At 41.7% G+C, this 26,682-nt stretch overlaps 1 protein-coding gene across 2 annotated transcripts in view; it reads left to right on the forward strand.

Moving 5' to 3' along the window:
* Positions 1-26,682, forward strand: part of PPEF1 (protein phosphatase with EF-hand domain 1) — a 35,974-nt gene that overhangs the window by 5,978 nt on the left and 3,314 nt on the right. Inside the window, exons 3-14 of one of the 2 annotated variants that reach the window (XM_075429104.1) lie at positions 4,054-4,181; positions 4,983-5,034; positions 10,631-10,803; positions 12,533-12,647; positions 14,721-14,767; positions 18,727-18,893; positions 20,425-20,461; positions 20,911-21,060; positions 23,185-23,385; positions 24,795-24,980; positions 25,629-25,771; positions 26,390-26,496. In XM_075429104.1, the coding sequence (XP_075285219.1) occupies positions 4,054-4,181; positions 4,983-5,034; positions 10,631-10,803; positions 12,533-12,647; positions 14,721-14,767; positions 18,727-18,893; positions 20,425-20,461; positions 20,911-21,060; positions 23,185-23,385; positions 24,795-24,980; positions 25,629-25,771; positions 26,390-26,496 (1,506 nt within the window). Of the gene's footprint in view, positions 1-4,053; positions 4,182-4,215; positions 4,257-4,982; positions 5,035-10,630; positions 10,804-12,532; positions 12,648-14,720; positions 14,768-18,726; positions 18,894-20,424; positions 20,462-20,910; positions 21,061-23,184; positions 23,386-24,794; positions 24,981-25,628; positions 25,772-26,389; positions 26,497-26,682 lie in introns of those variants that run through there. The other variant, XM_075429110.1, reaches the window with a different exon arrangement.

Below are 26,682 nucleotides of genomic sequence, written 5' to 3' on the forward strand. Positions count from 1 at the left end.
CACAGTCCTTGGTTAAATGTTTGATTGAAAAACTAATGCTTCATCGCCCTGCTTTTAATCATACCACTCCCTAGTATGAACACACCAGGCTTTGCACAGGCGGATGGGTTCCAGGATTGGCACAGCCCTTTGTTCAGACCCTTTGTGTTCTCTTTCAGCATTTGTCATCAAAGCACAATTTACACATCTGCTAAGAGCCATGTTACATGGCTTAGTCTATTATTATGCTGAACAACCATGGTTGAAAAGGAAGGCTGTTTTTTGTTACCAAGCCAGGACACAAGTCACAAGAAACTGGTGACTAAGAAGCAGGAGCACTTAGTCATGTCTACAAAGATCCAAGCTGACTGGTTTAAGGGTAACCCTCAGCTTTGTGTACAGTACTTGGCAGCCACAGCAACACCAATGCTGTATCACAGCAGTGGAAGTAGAATGGAAACATCTGGAGTCCCAGACCTACCTGTAACTGGAAAGTGGGCCTTCCTCTTTGGGTTTGCATGCTATGTGCCTTGAAAGGCCTTAGAGACAAGTTAGTTGGGAATATTTCTGAGGGTGTGAAAGCTTCGAGTGGGCATGAAGAGTTGTACTCTTTCTCAGTCTACAACCATCAATACACATTGGTGTGGAGTTAGGCTTTGCTACCCCAAAGCTGGCTAATAATTTTGTGTACTTGTTTGACAATGTTTTGTCCTCTCCAGTTGCTAGATGATAGTCTTCAGCACTTCAGCAGTAGTGAAATGATGCTGAACCGTCATTCTGTCTGCAGCCTGAGGCTGTACATCCCTCTAATGCATTCATAACATGAATTTAACAGGTACTTGCTGGTGTAGAGACCACCTGCAACTGATAATTTCTTTCACAGATGCAGTTTAACCTAGTGTGAAAATCATGTTCTGATTCAGTCCTGAGAGCAACAGTGCTGTAATAAGTACAATTAACAAAAAAATGACAGGAAATATTCTGTTAGATTTGCAACATTAACCATGGTGGTTGATATATATCTGCCTTATGTGATACCAGTGGAACTGTGCCATGTTAAGTGCTCAGGACCATTAAGCAACCCAGGGGGGCTTTAATGGGAAGTTTAATGGTTCTGATGCTGGAAATCAGTTTCTGTGATGGTGGCTGTGCTTTGCGCCTTAGGTACTTTTCAAAACAGAAAAGTTGATGACAGCCTTGCTGTGATGTGGCTTTCAGGTCGGTGGTGGTGGTGAATTCCAGAAAGGACAGAAAATAAGAGAAATCTCAGTTTATGTAGGGTACAAAGGATGCTCTTAGTCATATAAGTTGTATATTACATTTCCTTCAGACAGGATGCAATATCTGTAGGATGGGAGTCTTCACTGGTTTTGGCCTCATCCGGACTAGAAAACTTTACCACTTTAACTATACTGTATAGTTATTAATGGTGAAATAAGCAAGCAATGTGCTATTATAGCACCTGTAAGCATTTTTATTAAAAGCTTCCATAATGTTATACATTTATTACTAGACTCACTTTTCCATGGAAGCTTTTCTTTACCTGCATAATTGTTAGTTTAAGAAAATCATTCTCACTCAGGGGGTGCCACTCATTCTAGTCTCAAAATCCTAGATATTTGTGATCATCTGTTATAGCTGACTAGTGTAAACTGTTGTCCTTCTAGTATAGATCTTTTCTTTGCTGTTTTGCAGTGGGGGGGGGAAAGCATTAGTATGGATTGTTGGTTGTTATTTCTTGTTCTGTTTTGTTTTTCAGTATCAACTGTTCATTTTGGCAACTGTAATAAAATAGAAGTATATTTGTGTGAAGACATTAGTGTTGGTTTTAGTTTCCTCTGTTTTTTCTTTTTGACGAATTTGCAGTGCTGTGCAGTGGTGATTGTGTTGAACTCTGGAATTCAGGAGAATGTCTCAGTGTTGTTTCCGTGCTTCTCCTGATCGTCTCTTCATCTGCTCAGAAATGAGCTCTAGTTATTGGGAGTGTCAGGAGTTAAGATCAGTATATTCCTCTGGTCCTTGCACCTTCGATAGAGTTGCCCTACAGCTGCTTTGACTTGATCAGAAGCACAAAGACTTTTTTCTGTGTCCTATGCTGAGCTATTCAGGACTGAGTTCCTTGGGAAACTCCTTGAAGTGAGGTGTTAGCTGTAGAGCTGGAGGCAAAGGGTTGACATTTCTGGCCCTGTCTACTTATTCACTGGTATCCTGTTGAGAGTACAGTGAAAAAGAAGTAAGGAACCAGTCAAGAAAGAATTATGTTCAACTTTAAGTGAGTGAATGTGACATCTCTTGAGAGCAGCCTCCTACTTTATTTTTTGTTGCCAGGTGACAATATGGTGTTGGAGATGCAGTTGCATTGGGACAGGTGCAGGATCCAATACATATATCTTCCTCTCACTGTTATGTGCTGATGCATGTAACGCCTCTTGACTGCCCCTGTTAGCGCTCTGTAGGGCTAAGCATGTCCTCTTCTGACTGTAATTTGAGCAAATGACTAGATTTGAATTTGCCATTATTTCAGCTGCTAGATCTTCAAGGCAGTAGCTGCATTTTGTTCCGATTTTGTGTAGTGAATGGTGTCCTCCTCTGGATGATAAATCCATGCTTATATATGCCCTAAGCATATGAGACGTGCATTTATTCCTCTCTAGCTGACCAAGGAATGCGTTTCTCAAAGTTAGTTGATCTTTCTGGATAAGCATCCTCAAACCGCTAGAGAGTCACAGCTCTATGAAGCAGCAGAAGGTACTGATGAGATCATCTGTTTCTCCTCTCCCAAGCTTATGGTTATTTCAGGCTGAGCACAGCCTCTCCAGCCTTCCGCTTTCACTCCTCCCTGCAGGTCTATCAGAGCATCAGTGATCACCTGTAATGCTGAGGGCACACCTACCCGCCTTTCCTCTTGTCTTCCTGCAGGCAGTGATACCACCGCCAATATTTCACGCCCTGGCTCCTGAGAGCTGCTGCTCTTTGAGTGTCAGGAGTAGCAGGGAGGATTGGCAGTCTGGTGGAGAGTGATCAGGTGGACATCAGCTCCCGGATCTCTTGTCCTCCTGTACAGCCCTTGCTGGTGGCCACTGTTCACACAGCATTTACTGCTTGACATAGGTGTAAGGAGCTCTCCCCACAGGGCACCGCCCACTCCAAGACCTCTTTGCGCCACTAGATGTTGTTCTGCTTGATAAACTTTTATCTGAGCAGCTAAGGGAATGTGATCTGTTTCTGGCGTGGCTGGGGCCTGTAGGCAGCGGGCCTTTCACCCTAGGCTGCAGGCTTGGCGACTGTCCTTCAGTGAAGTTTCCACCAGTTTTCCAGACTGGGACAAAAGTTGACACAGCTCCTTAACGTGCTGAGTGGGATGTGTATTTTGCACATAGTCCAAAATGGTCTTCTTACATGTCCTATTGAATTTTTGAAGTGAGTGTTCATTAGTTCACCAAGCTAGCCAAAGGTAGCAGCTGTGTGCCCTTTGGCATGTCTATTTAAGCAACTATTTAAGCATCTATTCTGTCTTTCATTACCATTTGTTAACATCTTATCCTAAGGTTTGAATTTTGCTGGCTTGCTGATACAGCTGTGCAGGCAAAAACTTTCTTTTAAAAGAGGCTGTTACAAATTCTGTCATTATGCAATGCTCATGTTACAGCTTGCAGTCTGAAACTTTTTACTGTAGCTTGGTAAAGAAATAGATTTTGTTGGTAGGCCAAACTGCTCTTCTTCCTTTTCTTACCTTCCCTAAACCCACATACTGCCCATCAGCTGAACATAGCTGACTTCTTACATGGATACTGTCTTCAGGACAATGAAAATGGGGACAGTTTTTCATAATATAGGCCTGAGCAAGTCAGCTAGCTTGGGATCTGTCCCTGAAGGCAGGAACAGTAAATGCATCATGTATTCGTTATCAGAAAACACTTTTTAAGTCTCACTTTTACAGAGCTTCATTTTAATGTCGACCATGCACAATGGACTGAATTTGTCATCTGTCTGCAGAATTCTGCAAAGGTAGCATGTGTGTTTTCATTGTAGATTATACTGCATCCATGTGGACTTTGCTTTCTGTTTTGACAGTCATTAGAGCTGCCATCCTCATCCAGAATTGGTACCGCTTTACAATGGCCCGGCTAGAGATGAGGCGCCGCTATTCTTTGAGTATCTTTCAGTCAATTGAATATGCTGATGAGCAAGATCAACTACAGGTTTGTAATCTTCAATTCTTCCTGTACAACCAGCTATGTTATTCCCAGAGGACTGAAGTTGCACAAACAAAATGGGTATGTGGTTATTTCTACCTACAAAGCTGTGTCCTGTATAATAAAACTGCTTCCCTGGCTCACACATGAACTAATTAAGTTGTGTACGTGTGTGTGTGTATATATATAAACTACATAAGGAGCAGGGCACCGTTCTGCCCATACAACCATATCTAGGTTATAGGTTCCTGCAGAACAGCTCTGTTAGCCAGGGATTGCAGGTCATCCCGCTATGGGTGGTCTTACTGGTCTCTGTGAGGGAAGACACGTGCAACAGAGATATCTATGTCTCAGCATGTCAGCCCAGGCTTCTGTTAGGGTTAATACAGGGAATTAGGAACCTCTAGGGCTTTGTGTTCATCCTAGAACTGGTGTCTAAAGTCAGTTTGGTGCATTGTAGCAGTTTCTTTCTATTGACTACGAAGGCAGTCTAGGCAAACAGTCTGCATGTTAGGCAAGACGAATTACACCCCAAAATATCAGCAGCATTGATACAGCTCTGGAACTTTGTATGTATTCATATAGTGTCAATCTGCTAATTCATAGCAAAGAGGGATAGGCGTAAGCTATTTTTGTAGTAGGACACAAGTTGTGTCATTATTGTGGGCTGAGGTTATGGGAACATACAGTAGTGTCTAAGAGCCCCTTAAATGGGAAATTGCTAGTATTTAAGTAAGGAAAGAGAATGTTAATACTTGTTGGATCCCCTGAACTGATCACTGTGTGTTTGTTCTTTTCTGTATTCAGCTATCCAACTTCTTTACATTCATGCTGGATCACTGTACTCATCCTGATTCAGGTAAGGATAAAAATCAAATCAATATGGAGATTCTATTTGACAAACTTGATGTGAGGAAAGTTAATTTTCAATATGATGTTTACAGCCTACAGTGCATGCTGGGGCTGAGGTTTGATTTCCCAAGTAGTGTAATAAAAATTTGATCCTGTAAATGTGGACTCTGCTCAATACCTAGCCAGTGAGTCAAGGCAGGGCAGATACTGTTGTCCTTCTGAGAATACTCAGAGGTGCTCAGAGTGCTTTCTTTTATGTTACTGCCCTTAAGCTGTTCTCACGGCAGTCTTACTGACTCTGATTTTCATAGCTTTCTATGCATGTTTTCTTAAACCATGAGATGTGATTATGCAGAAATAACGAGTCTAGCTGGTTTAGGGCAGGTGTAATCAAAGAGGTTGCCTTCAAAGAGATTGCTCTTCTTTTTCTTTTTTTTTTTTTTTTTAATGAAGCAGTTCTAGACCACTTTTTAATTTAATTTGTTCTAGATTTTGCTGCAAAACATCCATCAGTATGTGAATTATTAAAAATTAAATAAATTTAAACAGCTGGAGATAAATCTTCAGAAACCATCTCAATTACAGCTCAGTTATTCAAATAATAACCTTTAATTTTTGAAGTATTATGGGGTCCTTGGACAAAACTTACTTTTGAGGTCAAGCTCAACAGAAGGACAGACTGAAAATTACTTCCTAAGTCCAGAAAACAAACATGACTTCTCTGAATAAATTGAGAATATATCTAATCCCAACAGAGTTAAAAAGGAGGCTGTCCTCTTCTTACTGAATTACAAGAGCACGTCCTTTCTCTTTCATCTGGTCCAGCCACAGGTTATTCCAATTAAAATTTGCACAAGACACTTTGATAGCAGGATAAAACCACCATCAAAACCATAAGTGGTTCAGTGTTCTAATGGCAACCATTAGAAATGGCAATTTTTCTCTCTTAAATACTTTAGAATGCCTAATGCTCTCTGTGCTCTGCAGAAAAAGAAATTATGTTTGAGCTTTGCTCCAAAGCCAAGGCGGATGATACAATAGTCCTTCCTTTGATTTTTTCCATTACCACTGTATTCCACAAAAAAAAATCTGCTTCAGTCGTTTAACTTTCTGGGAAGGAGTTGGGCAACTCAAAGAAAATCAGACACTGTTCACTTCGTCTACTTCTATATGCTGATAGTGCACCTCAGTTCAGCTTTTCCACCTGAGTGGGAAAGAAAATAGTAGTGCTAGGTCTGAGATTTGGAAAAATAGTGTTAATCTCTATTTTCATTATAATATTAAAAGGGAGTTTTACAGCCGCTCGTTGTAGATATGCTTTATCCACCTTTATTAACTGAGTCTATTGACAGAAGGAACAAAGGTGAGTGAGGTGCCTCAGGTGACTTGCTAGGGCTCAGGACGTTGCTGGGTACAGAGCACACTGCTACATGGAGATCCAGGCCCCACCTGTGCACAGGGAGGGGCGGAGGGTACTGTGGGCTGCCCCTTGTCACCATTGTGCGGTTGACCTCTTTATTGATCTTGCAGATATTGGGAGTTGTGGACATGCTTAAGGCTGAAACTCATGATGAACTGTATTGTTTATGGTGAAGCTTCCCTTTGTCTTGCTTGCTTAAAACTTTCATCTGTTAGGACTGAAGTTGATAAGGCTTGCTAACTGCTCCAAAGGCTTTATTTTTGTCTTGGTTTGTTACTTCCCCCTTTCAAATACCCCATGTTACAGATACCAGAACCCAAAAAGAAACAGAAAGATTCCCTAAGATGTGTGTTTAACAGGGAGATGGCCCAGGCCACCTATGCAAAGGAGCTGACTTAGGGTTTTTTTGAGAAATTGCGTATCAAATTTGTGTCGTGGTTTGCAGTTATGTTTGTCCAACTACTGGCTGTGTGCATTCTTTACTTCAAGCTCTTGACTACTTGCACCTTTAAGTGACCTTTGCAGCACCCATACTAGCTGTACTGATTTAAGAAAAATCAGTGCTGAAAAGAGTGATTCTTAATGAACTGCTTGCACTTCTGCTGAATCACAGTATTAGGATGTGAGCCACAGTGAGTGTAAACATAACAAGCAGAGAGGCTTCAAATTGGCTTTGCTATTTCCAAGCATTTTCTAAAACTCACGATTCTCTAGCTTTTTTTTATTAGTGTGTGCTCACTTAGAGTGGTAGCATATGGTTCAAAAGCCCACTTCAAGAAGATAGTATATAATATTTTTAACAGAGCATAGGTTGCCCATTCTTCTCAGTATGTGATGAGAAAGCTACCTGAAGATTTTGTGATTTGTGTGTTCTTCCTTATATTATAAACCACTCAGTCTCCACTATTCATCTTGTCACTTTCTTCTTTTTAATCTGCCTTTTCAGAATATGTTTTCTCAAGAAAGAAAGCAGCCATCTCATTAACACAGTGGTGCTTTTGATGTGATTGTCTATCTGTTGTACCCTGAAGCTGATTTCATCCTCTCATCCTGCTTAAGATGTTAGTGCAGTTCAAGCTGTGACTGGGATATTATATAGCTGTGTGTCTTGTTCTTACTCTGCTTCTAATTAAATGCTATTTTCCAAGGGTTTGTGGGAAGAATTAAACTCTTTTGCACCTTACACTTTTCTCCCTCCCTCCCCCCCAAAAGCTGCATACCTACTCAGCCTTTCAGTGGAAAGATCTCTGGTCAGAGAATGCTGGAAACTGCTTCTCCAGCAAAAGATGACCCATTTTACTTACTCTTTTGTGAGTGCAGTGAGGGTGAGAAGTCTGCTAACATGTCCTGGGCAAACTGGTGGGACTGGGAGTCCAAGCACCCCCTGGCTGTGACTCTCAATGTCACCAGGGCAGGAGCCAAACCTCCTGGAGTCTGCTTTCAAAAGGGAACAAAAAAAATCCTGTTGTTTCACTCCCCATGATGTCTCCCTTACAGCATTACCACCCTTCCAAGGCTTTTTGCATAGAGGCATTCCTGCAGTGGGGAATGAGTCACAGTGCTTGCAGCTTACAGCACTAGGAACAGCATGAAGGAATACATGTTTGGAGCATTGTAGAGATCTTCATGGGCTCAAGGTCCATCTGGCTTTGACCTGATGGCTGGGAATCAGTATCTCGCAGATGTAAGAGCACTCCTCAGGAATCAGGTGCTCTCAGACACCCCAGTGATTAGACTGAAGGTGCATAGATGGTGGCAGAGCAGAGAGCTTATTTCAGAGTCGCAGAAGCAGCTTATTCCCTGTTACCCTCATAGTGTTACCCCCATGCTTGGCAGTGGCATCTTTGATTTGCCTTGAACGACTCCCATGGCGAGGTGGTCCTGTCAGGAGAACCAGGTTCCTGGGCTTTCTGTGGCCAAACTGATTCCACATAGCTCTGGGCTTTTGTGTTAATAGGGGATGTGGCTATTGTCCTGTAGGGTAGCTGTACATGGTCTGCTAATGACGAAGGCTCAACTCACTGAGCTTAGGCTAGGCCTCTGGCGTCAGAGTAGAAAGCAGGTCATTCCCTGTGCTCTCTGTAGTCAGTGGAGAGATGCAGATACTGGCAGAGGGTATTTCATTCTCCCTAAAGATGGGTGCCTGAGCTAGGCATGGCGAGAGTTTTCTTCCTTGTCTTTTAATGTGGACTGAAAAAGCCTTGACAGCTTCGACTAGAAGATGGCTGAAATGAGAAGGGTGTCGAATCCTTCAGAATTAGTCCCGCATGGGGCTTGAGGTGAGCTGGGGTAGTCATTGGCCAGCACACTAATCCCCAAGCTGCATTAGGGCATACATTACTGATTCCTCTGGTAGCTGAAAGACTGCCTGAGGAGACGTAATCGCACTCTGAGGCTAATGACCATGACTGGCTTTTGGTGACTCATCCAGAAGTGGAAAATGGGGTGTACTTTGCAGAGATGTGCCCTACAGAGAAGGTGATTGGGTTTCTCAGCCTGGGCATATGCCAAAAAGGAAGCAAGGCTGCAAGGAAGGCAGGTTCATGTTCAGAGGTAAAGGGAAGGGTAGCCTGCTGCATGCAGGAAGGGAGGGCTGGAGTAGGAGCAGGCATGGGCAGGTGTCTGCTTGACTTGAAATGCTGAGAAGACCGCCGACTCGAAAGGAGTCGTGTCAGACAAGGAAAGCCTCTGGCCAGAACAGGCAAGTGATGAGGAATTTGGGTGGTCTGAGGAACTGGCTCCATGGTCTGCAGCCACCCACTTCCCAAGGGGTAGGGCACAGAGGCAGGTGCCTTCCAGAGACCCACTGCTAGAGCTGGGATAAGACTTGGTGCAGATGTGCTTGGCTGATTGGTGTGTGGGAACCAGCAGTTTCAGTCAATGGGTGGTGTTTGGGCATCTGGGCAGGCAAAGCTGTAACTGTGGTGGAAGGTTGCAAATCAGACTGTGCTTGGTGAAAACGGTGAACCCAGAGCACCTTGCTGTTACTTGATGCCTTAATCCGTTTACGTGGCTGCACACTGAATGTGCTAATCAGCTCACAGCAGAAGAGCTGATTAAAAAAAGGGATTTTTAAATCCAGAGATGCTAAAAAGTGTATTTTTTATCTATTTATGTCTTTAATATGGATTTTATCCGCTTACAAGACAAGCTGGCCTTTATGACTCTCATAATTTATGGGCCCACATGGGGGTTTTGGCTGCTGTGAGTTTTGAGTCACAGCCACAGGTATTCCTCCAGCAATAAATAATACATTTTTATTTCCAGTTGCATCTAGTCGAGGTTACAGAAAACTTACCGATAGCTCAGCAAAAAATGTTTACAACAATCACCTCATAAGAGCAACTCTGCAACAGCAGCGGCCAGAACACTGTCCTCAAGGGTCTGAATCTCTCTTTTAGAATAATAGATGGTAAAGACAATCTGCAAGAAGAAAACACCGAAATTTGCTGTTCACTCAGTTACATTTCAATGCTATGTCAAGCAAATATTGGATTGAAGCAATAAGCAATGCTCCTGCTTTCTCCATGTTGCAGGAAAATTAGAAGGAGCTATGTTCTGCTTTTACGACTATATTTTTGTTTACTTCATCCATTGGTTTTATGGCAGCCAACCAAAAGCTGGCATTGTTTCCTAGTGGTATTAGAAAGGAGTGCTTTGCAATCCACTCTGAAGAAACAGGATTTTGTGTTTTAAATATTCAGTGAGCTGCTGGTCTTTAACCTAAAAATTTTATGTAGAAAATAAAAGCAATAAAAGCAAATATTTAAAATCTATATTTAAAGTGTAGTATTGAACTTTAAACAAATGATGGTCATTGAATCATCAGTCATGACTTTTGAATCTCCTGGCTTTGTTGGGGAAGGAGAACACAACTTCAGTGCAAAATGTTTTGCATCCTCACCACAGCTACTGATTATTGGGACAGAGTTTCTGCCTAGGGCTTTTTGGTTGGTTCGTTGGTTTTTGCATGAGGGGGGGTGTTTTGGGTTTTTTTTTGTAATATTTTGAAATAATCTGGGGAGACCTGGAGCTCTTCCACTATACAAGGCAGGCATTAGCTACTGTAATACTGCAGGAAGTAAAGCATCAGTTACATTCAACCAGTTCTGGTCGTGCCTTACAGTCCTATGGGGCACTGGTGGAGTTTCTACATTGTTGGTTTTCTTCCCTCTTGTTTCAGTTTCTCACATTTTCACCAGCCCTAGTGTTGCTCAAGTGGTGGACGAAGGCTTATGTTTAACAGAATTTGAGAAGATGATTGATGTTCCAGATTCATATTATGGGCCACGACTCTCATTCCCCCTTACTGTTGAAGATGCCAATGCTCTCCTTCACGCTTTCAGAAATGAACAGGTAAGTTGCCACTAGTTTGATTTCTTTTTGCTTACTTTACAACTCTGTCAAGCTGTAGCTCTACAATCAGTTGAACCCAATGTTCAACTAACTCAATATTAACTAGGGCTAAACTGTGCCCTAGGAGATATTTCTCCTTTTGTTTCCCTCCCATTACCTTTTCCTGCTAGCCCCAAGTGATCATACAGGTACACGGTAAGCTGTCTTGGGAAACCGATCTGGTTGGAAGCGAACACAACAAAATCAAAAGCAGTCAGTTCTCAGCCAGACCAGTTCCCAGATTTGATTCATGGCTTGGCTGCATGACCACCAGAGCCAGCACTGGGGAGGGGGCAGGGACTAGTCGGGACCTCCTCTTCTAGCACTGAGATAACAGTGATCATGAAATGGGAACTGGTAGCAGCAGCAAGGCAGGGGATATCAGTGAAGACGCACGACTGAAGAAGGTATCCTAAGCTAACTTAGAAACTAGTTATCATCTTTTTTCTGAGTTAAAGGCGCTCCTTGTGTGGTCCCTTTTTATTTTTTTCTCCCCATCTCATTCTTTTTAGAGGAATTGAGGTGCAAGGGTTAGTCACCTGTTCTAGCATGCAAGACTCCACCATAGTGGAAGAGTGAATATGAAGCATTGCTAATGTAGCGGAACAGGGTGATAGCACAGATTTCAGGAGCTTGCTGTCTGCGGCTGCCAAGGCACTGAGAAGGCTCTTGCTGGCTCTGTGTTCCTGAGAACAGTCCCTTTGCTGCCCTCTTACAAGATGAGGGTGGGGCAGGGAGGCATTATATGGCACAGCTTTTTTTTAACTTGTTGTCATTTATGCTTAACAATATATTGTATATAGTGGATAAGGGTCTATCTTGCTTTTTAATTTACTAAATAATGGGGGGGGGGGTGTCTGTAATTTTCTGTGGAGGCTGATCTTGAAAGTAGCAAAATATAAAGCGCGTGATAAATGAGCCCACCTGGACTTCAGCCTACTGTCAGCTTTCTTCTTTTACTGTCATTGGCATTTTATTAAGGAAATGATTATGCATAATTGGCCTTTTTTGTTTGCTTTAAAAACATGAATCTTGAAATGTCTGTCTGTAGCTCATCTGTCTCTTCTACCAAACTTTCTCAGAGCCGTATTTGAAAAAATCACTGACAAAATTATCATAAAAAACTTCAGCAGAGAAGACCAGAAGCTTCAATGTTGCATTCTCATAACATCTTCACAGCAAACAGGGAGATAACTTTTAATAAGGCAATCCTTGCTGGAGTTTCCTTCTCATTATTTTTGCAGTTTTCTGAAATATCATTTATGGCCTTCGGGGTTTTTTTGGTTGGTTTGTGTGGTGTTTTTTTTTTTTTTTACTCACAGCTAGAACTACATCCATTTTTCTTTCCAGTTGCTTTGAACAGATGACCTTATGCAGTGATTCTGAGTGCTGTATAACTCAGTCTCATCCTTTCTGTAGATGGGAAGAGTAGAAACAGCACACTAGAAAGAAAATAGGAAAATATGTAAAGCAAGTTCATTCAGGGTTCTCTATACATTCACCAGGAAGCAAGTACAAAGCTATGAATATTCCTAATTCCCGGCACTAAACCATACAGCCTGTAATCATGTCTGGAGGTCTGTAGTATAAATAATCTTGGCAATACATGTCTGATATTATTAATAAAGTAGACAGACATATTGCTACTTCTAATAAGTCTCAGTTCTCTCCCTGCATTTTTTTCTCACAGCTGCTTCATGCCCGCTATGTACTGCAGCTACTATGTGAAACTAGGAGGGTTCTCAAGGAGATGCCAAATATCACCCATCTTTCAACTTCCTACTCCAAGGAGATAACTGTCTGTGGTAAGGTGCCAGAGAAGATAACTGGTTTGGGCTATGGGTTGATAATCGAAGTGGTTAGAGAATGGTACAGACATTTCCAGCTGTTGCCATTACAAGAAAATTCTCGATGCCTTTTCTTTCCCCCTTCTTTTTTTTTTCACAAATGCATAAATTGGAACAAACCAAAAAAAAAGGGTCACACTATGTATATTTTAAGAAAGTCCCTCACCTCCTCTTTCTTTTCCTCATGAAACATTTTTGAATGAGTCAGTATTAATTCAGCTAACACTGCAGTGTAGCTTAAATATTCCTGCACTTCCATCTCTAAAATGCCACCGAGTATTTTGATCACTGGCTGTAAGTGTCACTGCTTTCTCCTCTTACTGAGAAAAAGACTTTACCATCATAATTTACTCAGTAATTACTTTAATGAGGGCTTAATAGGGTGGCAAACAAGACCTTTCATTGGCAGCATGACTATCTAGAATAAATTGAAATTATAATAAACCCTCTTTTCTAAAGGGACCCAAGAGGATGGAACAGCCTTTATACAACCAACAAATTAGTCTCACAGAATGATGTGATGTGTCACAAGGTAAAGAACGAAGAGCTCACTGCCCATCTATTTTGTTACGCTTTTGTAAATTACAAATAAAGGGATACAGTATCCTGATTTGCCACAGAACGCAGTAGCTGCAAAACAGAACAGTAATGGTGACATTAACTCTTGACAACTAGCAGTGTGTGCTGTGCGTAATAGTAAAGTGGTATAAGGAAGGGTACTATGACACATGCAAAACAAATAATGTTTTGTGAGATGTGGTTATGCACCCACTTTGATTGCAAGGAAAGGGTTTGTTTAAATGGTTTTGTATAACCAATAATTTGTTAACCAACGAAACCTGTCTCCAAACCAAGGAAACGTGGATTTGTGCTTGTTTGCTACACAGCATGTTCTTACTAAGCAAAACGTACCTCCTCATGTTTGTATTGCATTTGAATGATGTAAGCAGCATCTACAGCAGTTGCCTTCCTGCCACTGAAATGAATAGCTTTTATAACCAGAAAGATCCTCTGCAGAAGATGAAAGACCAATTTTTAGATATAATTGTTCTAAAATGTCAATATCCTTAAAATCAGGTATCCTTCTCGCCATTTTATTTTAATTTCAAATTAAAAACAGATTAAATTTGCACCTTATATGTTTGCATCCACATGTGTCATGAAAATCTATCATAGCTTGAAGGACTCCTTAGAATGACTTCAGCAGGCTCATAATTAATAAAAAGTGCCACAGAAAACATGTAGACAGGGTAAAAATGTCACTTCTCTCCTTTCCTGCTCATTGGTGATGAAAGCATATTATCACATGCTAAGTTTTGAAACCGTTCTCTGGCTTTGTGGTGGTGACTCACAGATGTGAGAAGGTTGGTTCTGTGAGGATGAAATTCAGTCATATGCAGAGGCGAGCTGTGCTGCAGCGATCCTTTGTGTTGAGGTGAAATCCCCCTGCCTGTTCCAAAATAAACCTCTCGCAAAGGGCCGGCTCTGTCATTCCTGTGGCCTTAGCGCGGTGGCATACACACATGGACACTTCTTGACACTCGCCATCAAATCCTGCCTGTAGTAATCAAAACCTGGCCCTGAATCAGACAGATATTCAATTGTGCTATATAGAGTGGGCTACTTCGTAAATTTAAACCTGTTAGTATGTAGAACGATCATATTTCTAAATGTCTTTTAGTGACATTTTCTGGTTTTTAGGTTCATAATATGTTTGTTCATCTTACTCCCATTTCCTAGAGTGAACATTTGGCCTGTGTGACTGGTCTGATCTTCAGATCCAGCTGGAAAGACAAAAACTTTATGCAAGACAATTGCATACTCTTTTAAGTATTTAATTGCTATATTTTACAAGCAGCTTTGTCGTATACCTTAAAATGAAGCTAATCCTAATACAAGGCAAATTACTAAGGAAAACATGGGGAAAACCTTGTTAGGACTAACTAATTCCAGTTTTATAATTCCATTTTTTTCCTCCTTGTGAGACAATTAAAAAAAAAAAAAAGAAAATCGTGTTTTTGTTTCCTGTAGGAGATTTGCATGGAAACCTGGACGATCTTTTGTTGATATTCTATAAGGTGAGTAGGCAGTCCATGATGTAGCATTTTCACTTCACAACTTGTTGTTAAGAACATGTATTTACGTCTGGTAGATGTGTCACTGTTAGAACGGTGCATGCAGTGTGCCTGTACCACACACGCAAATCCTGGAACAATTTGAATGGTGTCTTTGTTGTAGCTTTTTCTTCTCCATATCCTCCTGCTCACTGTGAAGGAGGAGATCCAGGAGATCTTTCTCTTCCTAAATGTTGAGCAGCAGCATGAACCGAAACTTAAGAGGGTTCCTTGCAATGTGTCCAAAGTCCTGACGCTGTTTTATATTCCATATTGACTAAAGTCTTCTTTAAAATCTGCTTTAAATCTTCTAAAATCAGGAGCTAACTTAGTTCCTGATGTAACACTACACCATGGGTAATTTTGGCCCTCCAGGGAAAAAATGCAGCAGCTTTCATTTAGGCTTTCCATTGATGCCTGCAAAGTGTTTTTTATTATTTTTTGTTGACAGGAAACAAAAACGAGCGCTATCTGTTTAAAAGCTTTTTAAGTCTTGGAAGCAATCAGATAGTCTGCACAAAATGGAAATACCTTGGGCACCCTTTACATATCCTTGAACAGCTGCTCACTTTTTAATGTTAAAAAAGCATGGTGCTCCTTTACTGATGTGAAGAAAATTAAGCTCCAGGCTATCCTTACCACAGTTGTATATTTACATGAAGATGCAGGAAATTTCCCTATGTTTAGTTTCACATTTATCTTTAGCATGAATCACCACCCTTCATTTAGCAGATACTCCCTTTGATTTGAGCTTTCCAGGGGAAAGGGTTTGTGTCTGATCCTTATACATTCATCTGCACTGAATGGAGACTGAAGTGGGCTAAACCAGGTGTTTAAATGATGTAATTCCCCCCTGCTTCCAACTTTGTTACACTTTATCTGGCACTTGTTGAATGGAAACTTGGTTGGTTTGCCCAAGTGCATAACTGAGGCCTCTGCTGGAAGTATAATCAGACCTTTTTACAGAGTTCTGCTTTCCTTATTAATCAATTGATTACGTTTAGCTGGTTCTTGGCTTGCAGTCTTTTAGCTGTTATTTTAATTAGACAATCTTCCTTTTTGAAACTAGAATAAGAGTATGATACAGATTGATTTGGGAAATGGGAAAAACAACTATTTTTAAGATAAATGCTCAGATATTGTTATATTTGCAACTGCAATCAGCCTCAATTTTACTGTTTTGGAATAAACAGAAGACAATCTTCTTCCTCTCTCTAATGGATGTTACAAAGAGAAAAAACCTCTAAGCACGGACTAAATCCTGACTTAATAAATTCAGAGCCAAACCTCCCACTGACTTCAGAGACTGGAGTTTACCCCCAGTTGTTGTCTGTTGAGCTGCTAGGGGGGGTCCTTCCACCAAACTGAATAAAATAGATAAATATTTTGTCATTTCATAGGGGTTGAGAAAATAGAGAGCACATGATAGAGCTGCTTAGATATTTAAAGCAAATTAGATGACACAGTTATTTTCTGTCCCCTCTGAGCAGTTTACTCAGCCGAGAAGCGAACCCAATCAGCCTCTGCAATGTATTTTTTTCTGCTTCCCTAACTCTGTTTCAGTGGGAAGGGATTTCTTCCTCTGCATTGGTATGAACCATCCATAACCTTAAACAAGAGGGTGCAATCCTGAACAGTGCCATGAAGAGTGTAGTGATCTCCGAGCTGAAATGGCTGGTGAAGCATTTTGCAGGCCTGCATGCAGACCAGGTGCCTTGAGCGTGGTGCTCTGTCCAGGGAACTTTTATCACAGCACTTTCACCAACTGCCAACAGCAAACACACAGAAGCTAGCAATCTACAGTTTATCAATACAATGCTGGTTGTAATAGTGTATAATTCTTAAACCTGGCTTGGGTGAGGCTAAGATAATTACCTCTTTCTCAATAGCCAGTTTGTAAGGTTCATTCAGTCCCTGCGTTAAACTCCATTAAATCACAGCATTTCCTGAAATTTCTTGAAAACCTTGAATTTTAAATTATGTATTGCTAAGTTAGATTGTTAAATGGATGCTATGGATAGAAATAGCCTGAAGCTGTAGAAAATACAAACGACAAACGGAAGTTAGTTAGTCACTAACCCAGCAGATACAGTAATGATGCCCAGCAGCAAGCTGCTAATCATTAGAGGGCCTTGTTCACCTCTTTGACATGTCAGAGGCTGCAACAGCCTTTAATTTAGTTTTGCTTTTATTGTTGGTCAAAACACAGAAAAGAAAGTAAAAACTTTGCATGAGTGCACAACAAAACTGAAATGTCACATTGAAGTTGGAAGTCCAAAACAAACTCTCATTTAAAACTAAGAGTTGTGGGTAAGCTTTTTGAAAAGAAGAATGATAAGAGTCTGAAGAGTGCTTCAGCAGATCTGTCTTTCCGTGAGGACTGCAGTTACAGAGTGGTTGTGTGTATACTAACAGTCTGCTGGCGAGTCACATGCCTACGGGTTTTAAGGCAAAGCTTTTATTAATTAATCTTTCCAGGAGCTGCTGCTGAGTCTCTCTCGTCCATTCTTTTTTAAAACCACCACAACCCACTGCATTATCAGAGTCTCATAAATTGCTATTGTAGGGAGCAGAGAGCAACCACGAGCCTCCTCTAAGTTAACTTGCAGAGAGCTGGTGAGAGGCTATGGCAAAACCCAAACACGTCGTAGTTACAGCAGTCAGGAATGTGCCGCGGTGGGAACTGAGAGAAACAGGATTCATTACTGCATCCCGGCATAACGCACTGATTGGGACAAAAAAGATATTTCCTAATGGATTCAAATTAAACGTTTAATTGAGTCCCAGGCTAAATCACGCATCCTGCAATAAACCTGCTAAGGCAGTACACCAGGGAATGCCACAGGAACACAGGAAATTGTGGACACTGATGTAGAAGCTATATTGAGGAAGTGGGATGTCTTGCAATGCTGCCAAACATGTTAAGAGTGGCTTCCACAGTTGTACTGTGATTTTATAGATGTTCTATTGATAATTCTTGTGCATTCCAATTGTGAAAACAGAGGTTTTCTTTTTCTGGCAAGTCAAAATGGAAATAATATTTCTGATATTCATGATCGGAAATGATGAAACCACATGTAGTTACTGCTATGCTTTCTGTAAGCTGATGGCAGCCATTGACTTGTTGATAACTAATCTAATGAAACATACCATCAATTCACAATACTAGCTTTTGATAAGTCACCATTCATCATAAAGCATTGCTCTGTATCTTCAGAAAAAATAAGGTAAGAAATACCTGTGTGTACAGCCTCTCAGGTTTGTGAGTGTTCAAGTATATCTTTGCCCTGGGGCGGAGCAAAGTGCAATGTGAGTAAAATTCAGGTAGTGCTTTCAGGATTAAAGCAACTGGAATCAAGTTCTTCAGAGTTCTGTATTAAGATTTGATGCCCTCTGGACTATGGTCTTTCTCAGGAGTTTTGGAAGCATGCACTGCAAACAAAGTAAATATATGAAATCCATTTTCTTACTGTGTAAGGAAGAGGAAACATGAGGACCTTCAGACTTGTGTCAGAAGATAATTTTTTGTGGATTTGTCTTCCATTCTAAATGAATGACACCCTTCTATTTGCAAGTGCATAACTTCCTGGCAGCAGCTGCATTAACAGAGAAGTGTATTTTATTACAAGTATAATGTTTCGTTTGGTCCCTGTCAATTTAATTTAATAGAGGAAATGATTAGAGACAGCATCATAAGAACACCTAGAGAGGTCATCTCTTCTCTGATGGCTCATACAGGTTGTCTGATATGGAGGTTTTTGTTCTAAGCAGTGGAAATAAAGAAATGTTGCATTTTAGGTTTCTGTATTATGCAGGATTTTTTGCAGATTTTCTAGCAATGCGATCTCATTTAAGTGCTACTTCCTTTATTACAGTAGCATAGCAGCATCTCTAAATGTCCTTGTTTTTGTTTCCCTCTGCAGAATGGTCTGCCTTCAGAACAAAACCGTTATGTCTTTAATGGTGATTTTGTTGACAGAGGGAAAAATTCTATGGAAATACTTATAATCCTATTTGCATTTCTGCTTATCTACCCCAACGATTTACACTTGAATAGAGGAAACCATGAAGACTATGTCATGAACCTAAGGTAGATTTTAGGGGGCGGGGGGGAGTATCTGGCCTTTCACTAGAAATGTTGGAGCTTTTGAATGCTACTTTAGCCACTGTGACATTCTAAACCAGAAATAATGTTTTCTCAGGTATTCAGGTGTCACTTTGCATCTTCAAGATGTTTGAAGGGGGCAGAGAACATCCTCATTACAGACAGACACTTGAATGGGAGTCATGTCTTGTCTCTGACCTAATCACAATCCATTGAAGTCACCTGGCTTAGTGCGGCTTCCAGAGTACCAAGTTTGGGGAAAGGCAACGGACAGAAGGATGATATTCTGGTTAAAGCATTGGCTTTTTCCATAGCGTAGCAAAAGACATAACAGTATGCCATATAATGGAACCAGTAAACCAGGAGCTGGTATTTCACTTAACTTTAGGCTAAGATGTCACTTCCCAAATGCAAGGGGCAGGTAAATATCCTACCTTCTACGCAGTGGAGGTCCACTAGTTGGGAGGTGGCAGTCTGCCCCATTGCAGGAACAGCAGAGACCCTGTTTTCTAACACAGACATTTGTACTCAGCTGTACAGCGCTGCCAAGGGTGTGAGCACAGCCAGTGTCTCTGGCTGCAGTGAAAGTGTGACCTGTAGACAAAATAATCTCACAGACGTGATGAGAACTCCTCAGTCTTGGTCCCTACAATTCTAAGCCGCCCCAGTAAGTCTTTTGGTGGCTAACTGGTGGGTAACCAGTTGTACCCCTTCCAGCATTTGATGCATGCACACAGAATGTATTGCTCTTCAGTCCAGGTATAAACCTGGGTTAGAGGCCAAGATTCAAATCATATTAATGATCCATGTAAGAGAATGAGTTTCACACGATCCTGCCTTTTTCTGCACTTAATTACAAAAAACACTGTAAACCAAGATCAGTTATTTCATCTACAAAGTAGGACAATTCCCACCCAAAATAATGGAACATATTAACAAGTCTGTGATGGTACGGAGTGCAAAGATGCATTCCTGTGTGTGGTTCTTTGTGGGGCATTTTGATTAGCAGTGCTGCACATCGGTAAATTTGAAAGCTGAGAGTTAGGGTGTTGTGAAAATGCCCCTCGCACCAAGGATGTCTTGGTGTTAAAAGCATGAGGTATCAAAATCCTTGTCCTTTGTGGGGGAAAACACATGACAGATGACATTGTCTAATAAAGTTGAGTGATTTAGGACAAAGCTCTGCGGAGGTTTTGTGGAAATTTTTACCGATTATCAGTTAGGTTCCTTGGAAATTTCTCTCCAGTATCTAAGCAGTAAAACTGCTAAGCTTTAGATGAGAAAAAGGCCACTTAACAATTATTGGTCTGGATTCTGTTCCTGATCTCTTGTATGTACAAGAAATCAATTTAACTCAAGTCTTGAGACAGAGCAGAAGAAAGCACATTTAAACTGAGGTGAGACAGAATAGTGGGAGAAAAAGAGCAGTAGAAAACTCCTGGCAATCACTGTAGTGCAGAAAATCATGCAGAAGGGGCATACTGGAAACCAGTTCATGATGCTGTCCTATTTTCAGATACGGCTTCACAAAAGAAGTTTCTAAGAAGTACAAGGTAAGATTCCTCCTTCTTCACCTATATTTTCTCTGTAGTCTTGCATTTGTGTAAATAAGGAAACTTCCAATAACTTTATTTAGGTGTAGTACAGAATGACTTTAGTAATGTAGTTGAAATCATTTTTCATTTTCAGGGGAATAACTGATGAAACAACTTTAAGTATTAGCCTTTTATGCTCAGAGATCGATGGGATGAAATAAATAACATTCATAAGGCCACTCAAGAATACAAAAAGAGGTGAACGTAAAAGAAAAATTAAATGCTGTAGAGACAGTCAAATGGAACTAAAGCAAATGTCAGAACATGTTTGTCAGTATTGCAGTTCATGGTGTCACAGGGATGGAACTGTTCATACAGACTGTGGCAGACACTTCAGCAAAATCTTGAACTTCGGAGCAACAGAATCTGCAAGGAAGAGGCTCTAATAGAAACACTATGTTTTACAGGACTATGGGAAACAGATTTTGTGTCTTCTGCGAGACGTCTTTAGCTGGCTTCCCCTCGCCACTATAATTGATAGCAAAGTTCTTATTCTGCATGGAGGGATTTCAGACACTACGGATTTGGATTTCCTGAATGCACTTGAGAGAAGTAAGGTAAGAGATCATACTCACATGGGGCTAATTTTGTTTTCTTTAAAAAATGTAGCAGTACAAATGCTAAGATCAAGTTGTTTATGTTAGGAAAGAAAATGGCCGCTGTATAAGGCGTGTAAGGAAAAAAAAGAGTCTTGTTTTTCTTCAGAATCAGTGATTAGAAAGGAAGGTTTCAGTAGGTGTTGGGAGCCAATCGTTTCGCTGCTGTAAAACAGCGCAGGTCTTTTGACTTTAAAATAGCTAAAAACACTTTAGGTACCTCTTTCCTGCAGTGATGACGCATTAGCCAGAAAGTATGAAACGTACTTAATTCTCAGGCATTTCTAAACACTTCAGAAATCAATCTAGCCGTGCCTTTCCGGCACTGCCTTTTGTCCTGGTGCTTCTGCCATCTGTTGGGGCGGGGGGGGGGGGAAGATCTCCACCTGTGAGGCTTTCCCTGGCAGCAGCTGAGCTTGGGGGGAGCCCTTCCAGCAGGATCAAACTTCAGGACGTGGTCTTGAGAAAGAAGAAACTACTGCTTTTCAGGGATTTAGAAGACAGAAGCATCCATTTTTTTCTGAAATAGGGCACAAACACAGCTCTTTCAAAACAGTGGAAAATGCTGCTGGATTTGGACAATGAAGTTGAGATGCCTGCTTGTGAGTGAGGTGCTTAAGTTCCTCATAATCAGTGGAGATCCAGGAGATCTGGTGGAGATCCAGATCTTTATAATTGCTCAGATGTAGGTCTCCAGTGCTGTTCTTGGAAGCACCCTCTAGCCAAGGGATGTCCCCTCTGGCCTCTGCCTGACTCTGGAGAAAGTCTTCTTCGCAGGTCTCCTCCACCGGTCTCTTTTAGGTCTGGGTCATATCTGCCCACCTCACGCTAATTCACAGACATGGCAGAGTGTCCCAGATGGCACCAGATACTTATGTTTAAGCAACTTTGGGTACCTTGTCATTAGTGTCTGTGGAATGGAGAGCTGTTTCTCTCGTCCTCACATTTTCTAATACGAAAATAAATGCTTTACAGGACAGTCAGGTGTATCTCCATTTCTTAAAGATGTGAAAAAGGGCAATGAATACTTCTGGTCATCAGAGTCTAGGCTCTGTTGGCTATACCACTGTACACTAAAATTGGGTGTCTAACTACAGCGGTAGGTGTCTCAGCTGTGAGCCGAGTCCTGCCCACGCTTTCACCAAGGCTGGGCTCAGTGTGTTACTGATGGAGGATCTGTGAAATGCAGAATTAACAGGTGGGGGTTGCTGCCACACGAGACCGTGGCTAATGAGACATGTGTGGGCCACAGCTCAGGGCAGTAGCACTCAAGGCCAACTGATGCATTTTAATTGGTACAGCTGGCAACTGTCAGGTCTCAAATACCGGTCAGTGCACTGGGGAATAACCCAGTGTTTTGCATTTTGTTTTGCATCAGTCCTTTTCTTTGTTAGAGTAGAACTTGGGGGGGGGAGGGGGCGGTGTCTGTGAGGGGGTGGTTCTGTTGTTGGGGTTTTTTTGTTCAAAACATGAGCTAGTATGAGAAAATTACAAACAAGAAGAAAAGATACTCCCTGGAGAAGAGTCTGCATTCATGGGCATTTATGGAGCCATAGCACACAGCTCCACAAAAGCAAATGCCTGTGCATATTGGAGGAGGTTGATTTAACAATGAAAGGGCCTGATTTAATACTTCATCAATTTCACTGTTATCCTCCTGATGTTCCATTTATTTTAGCCGAATTAACCTAGCAGCACACTACTGTATCAGAGCAGTAGTGAACACAGATTCATCTTCAGTGCAGTATACATGGGTATTTTCAGTTTCCAGTGACACTTAAGTGTCTGCCCTCAGCCCAGACCATCCTTGCTGTATAATTAGAGCTTGTGATTGACTGTGTCTTGGAATGGGTCTGTGTGTCATGATGAGAATATGAGAGCAGCTCTGAAGAGGCTGGCTGCTGACAGATGTAAAGCCAAATTTCTGCAAGTGCCAAATAGCTGCAGCTTCCACCAAACCTGTGAGTTCAGGACATGAGAGTTTGGTATTGAGTACAGGAAACGGGAAATGATCTGCCTTTCTGCTGACATCTCTGTATCATCTTTATGTTCTGGTAACTCTTTCAATGATTTTTTTTTTTTAAGTTGAAATCTTTGATGCGGCCACCAAAATCAGGGGGAGACAGACAGGACCAAGTGACAGAGAGAACTCCCACGACCAGACCCAGTGCACACATTGCCAACCGAAATGTTGCAGGAAACACACAACACATCTCTTCATCGGGCTCTACTGAGCCTTCAGGCTCAAATTCTTCTTCAGACCCCACCCTGAAGGAATGGAAACAAGTAGGTGAAACCAAAGACAGACTGATACCAAGCAACCCCCTGAGCACACCCGGCAGGCGCTCTGTTCAGGCAGCACGTTCGAGTCTGAGGGGACGGTCTCTTAATAAGGAACCCATCGCTCTTGGCAGTATACTAGCCGGCTATTAGTTCTTTGGATGCTTTTGTAGACCCGGTAATAAGGGCTTGTGGTTTTATACCTTACAATTTACCCGGTGTTTCCTTTTCTTAGCCGTTAGGAGGAGGAAACTGCTCGGTATGGGATGTGTTTGGCTGCCCTCCTGTGGTTGGATCTGTTGGTACATACCTGGTGGTTTAAGTAGGTCAGACTTCGCAGTTGTCGGCGATAGTGAGCACCTTTTTCTTAGCTGTGGTTTTAGCGCTGAATGCTGATAGCGTCCGAAAAACCTCAACTCCTGAGACCTACAGGCTGATTACTTGAGTGCGCAATTTTGGCCTCTAGCTGTTCATTTTCTCTTGAATATTAGAGGCAATATGGAGCCCTTGTCCTGCTGTAATTTAATAAATAGGGATAATTTGAAAAGTTTAATTTGCACAGCTATTTAGAAGCTCAAAATTGAGTGCTGTGCAAGTTTATTTTTCTGAGTTTCTCTTCAGACAGCTCCTTTAAGGGGCACACAATTTCGTTTTGCTTTTTGAGAAGCAAATCTGTCTCTGAAAATGTGACTTCCTGAGCTACATATCTGACCTACAAACTAATGTCGTGGGCACAAGCAACCCCTCAAATCTGACACTCCCCCAGCTAGCCAAGCCACCACTGAGCCACACTCACAAAGGTGAAGTGGAATGTGTTAGTGTAAACCTTGTCCAGTGAGGTTTAAACAAACATTTTGCCTAATATTTGCTACTGACTAGAATTATTAGGTTAGGTGACTTTAAACCATGATAATTCATCCGCATGTCTGTAAAATCTTGTTTTGAAACATGACCTAACCCAAGACAACAAAGCCAAAGACAATTCTTTTCACGTTTAGAGCCAGCACTCCCAAGCTTAGTTTAGGTAAACCCACCAACCCGTGTGGTTATCTGACATGTGCCCCTCACACCTGTATGCAAAGAAGGCAGCTCCTGCTGTCTTTGAAACAGCCGGGGGTAGCAGGGCCATTCCTGATACCCCTACCCGAGTCTGGAAACTGCAGCTGTAAAAGGTGGTACATTTCTGAAATACTTCATCTGAAACAATCCCAAATGTAGGTGTTTCCTAAGAAAAGGAAAAAAAAAGTTTCAGCCCAAAAGAATGCCCCGCTGAAAGGAAGAAAACATGAGACCTGCTTGTGAGCTCAGGTGTGTTTTCTCCCCATACTTTTGCCACAGCCAGTACTTTAGACAGCCACAGCCTGTCAGTCCTCACCTACTACCAGTCCTCACTTGCTTGAGTTTGCTATTTACAGATCCTTGACATTCTCTGGAGTGATCCAAGAAGCCAAAATGGCTGTACACCAAATAAATGCCGAGGAGGAGGTTGTTACTTTGGCCCTGATGTCACTGCCAAGCTGTTTGAAAGGTATAATCTGAAGATGCTCATCAGGTCTCATGAATTTAAGCCGGAAGGTTATGAGATCAGTCACGATGGGAAGGTAAGATGCTTCCATGTAAAGCAGCATTCTCCTGTGAATTTCACGGGCACATCCACAGTAGATTTGTCCGTGAAGTTAATAAAGCAACATGAGTGACTTCTTTAAAATGAGTTTGCGGGAACTGTGTGCTAGACATATGCTAGAATGAATTATGGAGTTCTGACAATCAAAGTTCTTTACAGCGTCAGGGAGTGGGGACTGGCTTTTTACTCACGTGAAAACAAATCAACATAAAAAAAAACCCCTGAGGAGAGTTATGTGTAAATACAGTGCAAGAGATGCTCTAAGGCTCTAGAAGCCTTTTAGCTCAATCGTTTTTCTTCTGGCCCTGCTTTCTGACATGCTGTATCAGGAGGCCAGCAAGACTCCTGAAAACCAGGTCCGTCTTTGAAAGAGGTTTCTGTTTACAGCATGCTGTATCACACTGTCCTCTGAACTGAAGTCTTCCTATGACAGGCCAAAAATGCTGGCCTGGAGCTCTGACTTGAAAAGTGCAACCAATCCGGTGAACGACATAGCTGTTGATCTCTGGTTTTATATGCAGACACTTAATTTCATAACCTGTATGTTCTTCTACGATCAGTTTCAGAAACCAGTCTCGAGAAGAGTTGCTCTAGCCAAGCCAGTTTCTTTGTTTCCTATGACCAGGTTATCACTATATTTTCTGCCTCCAACTATTACGAAGAGGGGAGCAACCGGGGAGCGTACATCAAATTGAATCCTGAACTGATTCCTCGGTTTGTACAGTATCGAGTCAGCAAGTACACACGCAGGCAGCATCTTCGGGAGAGGTAAAGCTGTGCGTGGTATGCACCGAGCGTGCACTCACTTAGCATGTGAGCACCTGCCACAAATCTGTACTGTGACTGAATAATTGAACAGGCACCTATTTTCCTTGGTTTTCTATTTTACAATTTCAAAATTAATGCAGTAGACAAAACATGTTCTAAGTACTCTAATTTGGTTTCCTGAGAAACTCCCAAAGGTAATTAGACATGGTAAGCGGTTAGAACAGACAATTGTCAGGGACTCGTAAAGGGCCTGCACCTGTCTGTCAGGTCTGCTGTAAGGCTGCAGCATTAATCTGGACAAATCCTGTTATGAATTGAGTCCAAAAAGTTTATGATGACAGCTTTGCCGTGCCTACCACTGTGGTCAGATTTACTAAAGCAAAGCAGCTTAGAATTACCTGCATAAACTCGATTAGCTCATAAGTTCAGATTATTTTTATGGGGCTTTGTTTGTTTTGTTGGTTTGTGGTTTTTTTCTTTTCCCAGTGTTGTCTTTTGATGACCCTAAGCATACTACATGTTAAAGGATATTAGAAATTGATAATAAACATTGAAAAGCATAAAGTGCTAGAAGAGTTGAATCCTTTAATGATCTGCTCTGCATTTTTTGCCTCCTAGGGTGAGTACAATTGAATCAGCTGCCTTGAAGTCCTTACGAGAGAAGATTTATGCTCACAGGTCTGAACTCACGAGTGCTTTTGCACAGTATGACCCCAACAGCACAGGTAACACAACCTCTCGGCCCAGCTGCCACCACAGGGAAAACAGCTCCCAGGCGTGTGTGGGGGCATAGGAGAGGGGTCCTGCCTGCCAGCATAAGGCAGGAGGGCAGCAGAGGCCGGCTGATCTTACATTCTTCCTGACCACAGAGGATAGGTGTTAGCAAGTGCTTAGCCCCAGGAAACAACTGG

Source organism: Opisthocomus hoazin, chromosome 1 (genome assembly GCF_030867145.1).
Source record: "Opisthocomus hoazin isolate bOpiHoa1 chromosome 1, bOpiHoa1.hap1, whole genome shotgun sequence".
NCBI lineage: Eukaryota > Metazoa > Chordata > Aves > Opisthocomiformes > Opisthocomidae > Opisthocomus > Opisthocomus hoazin.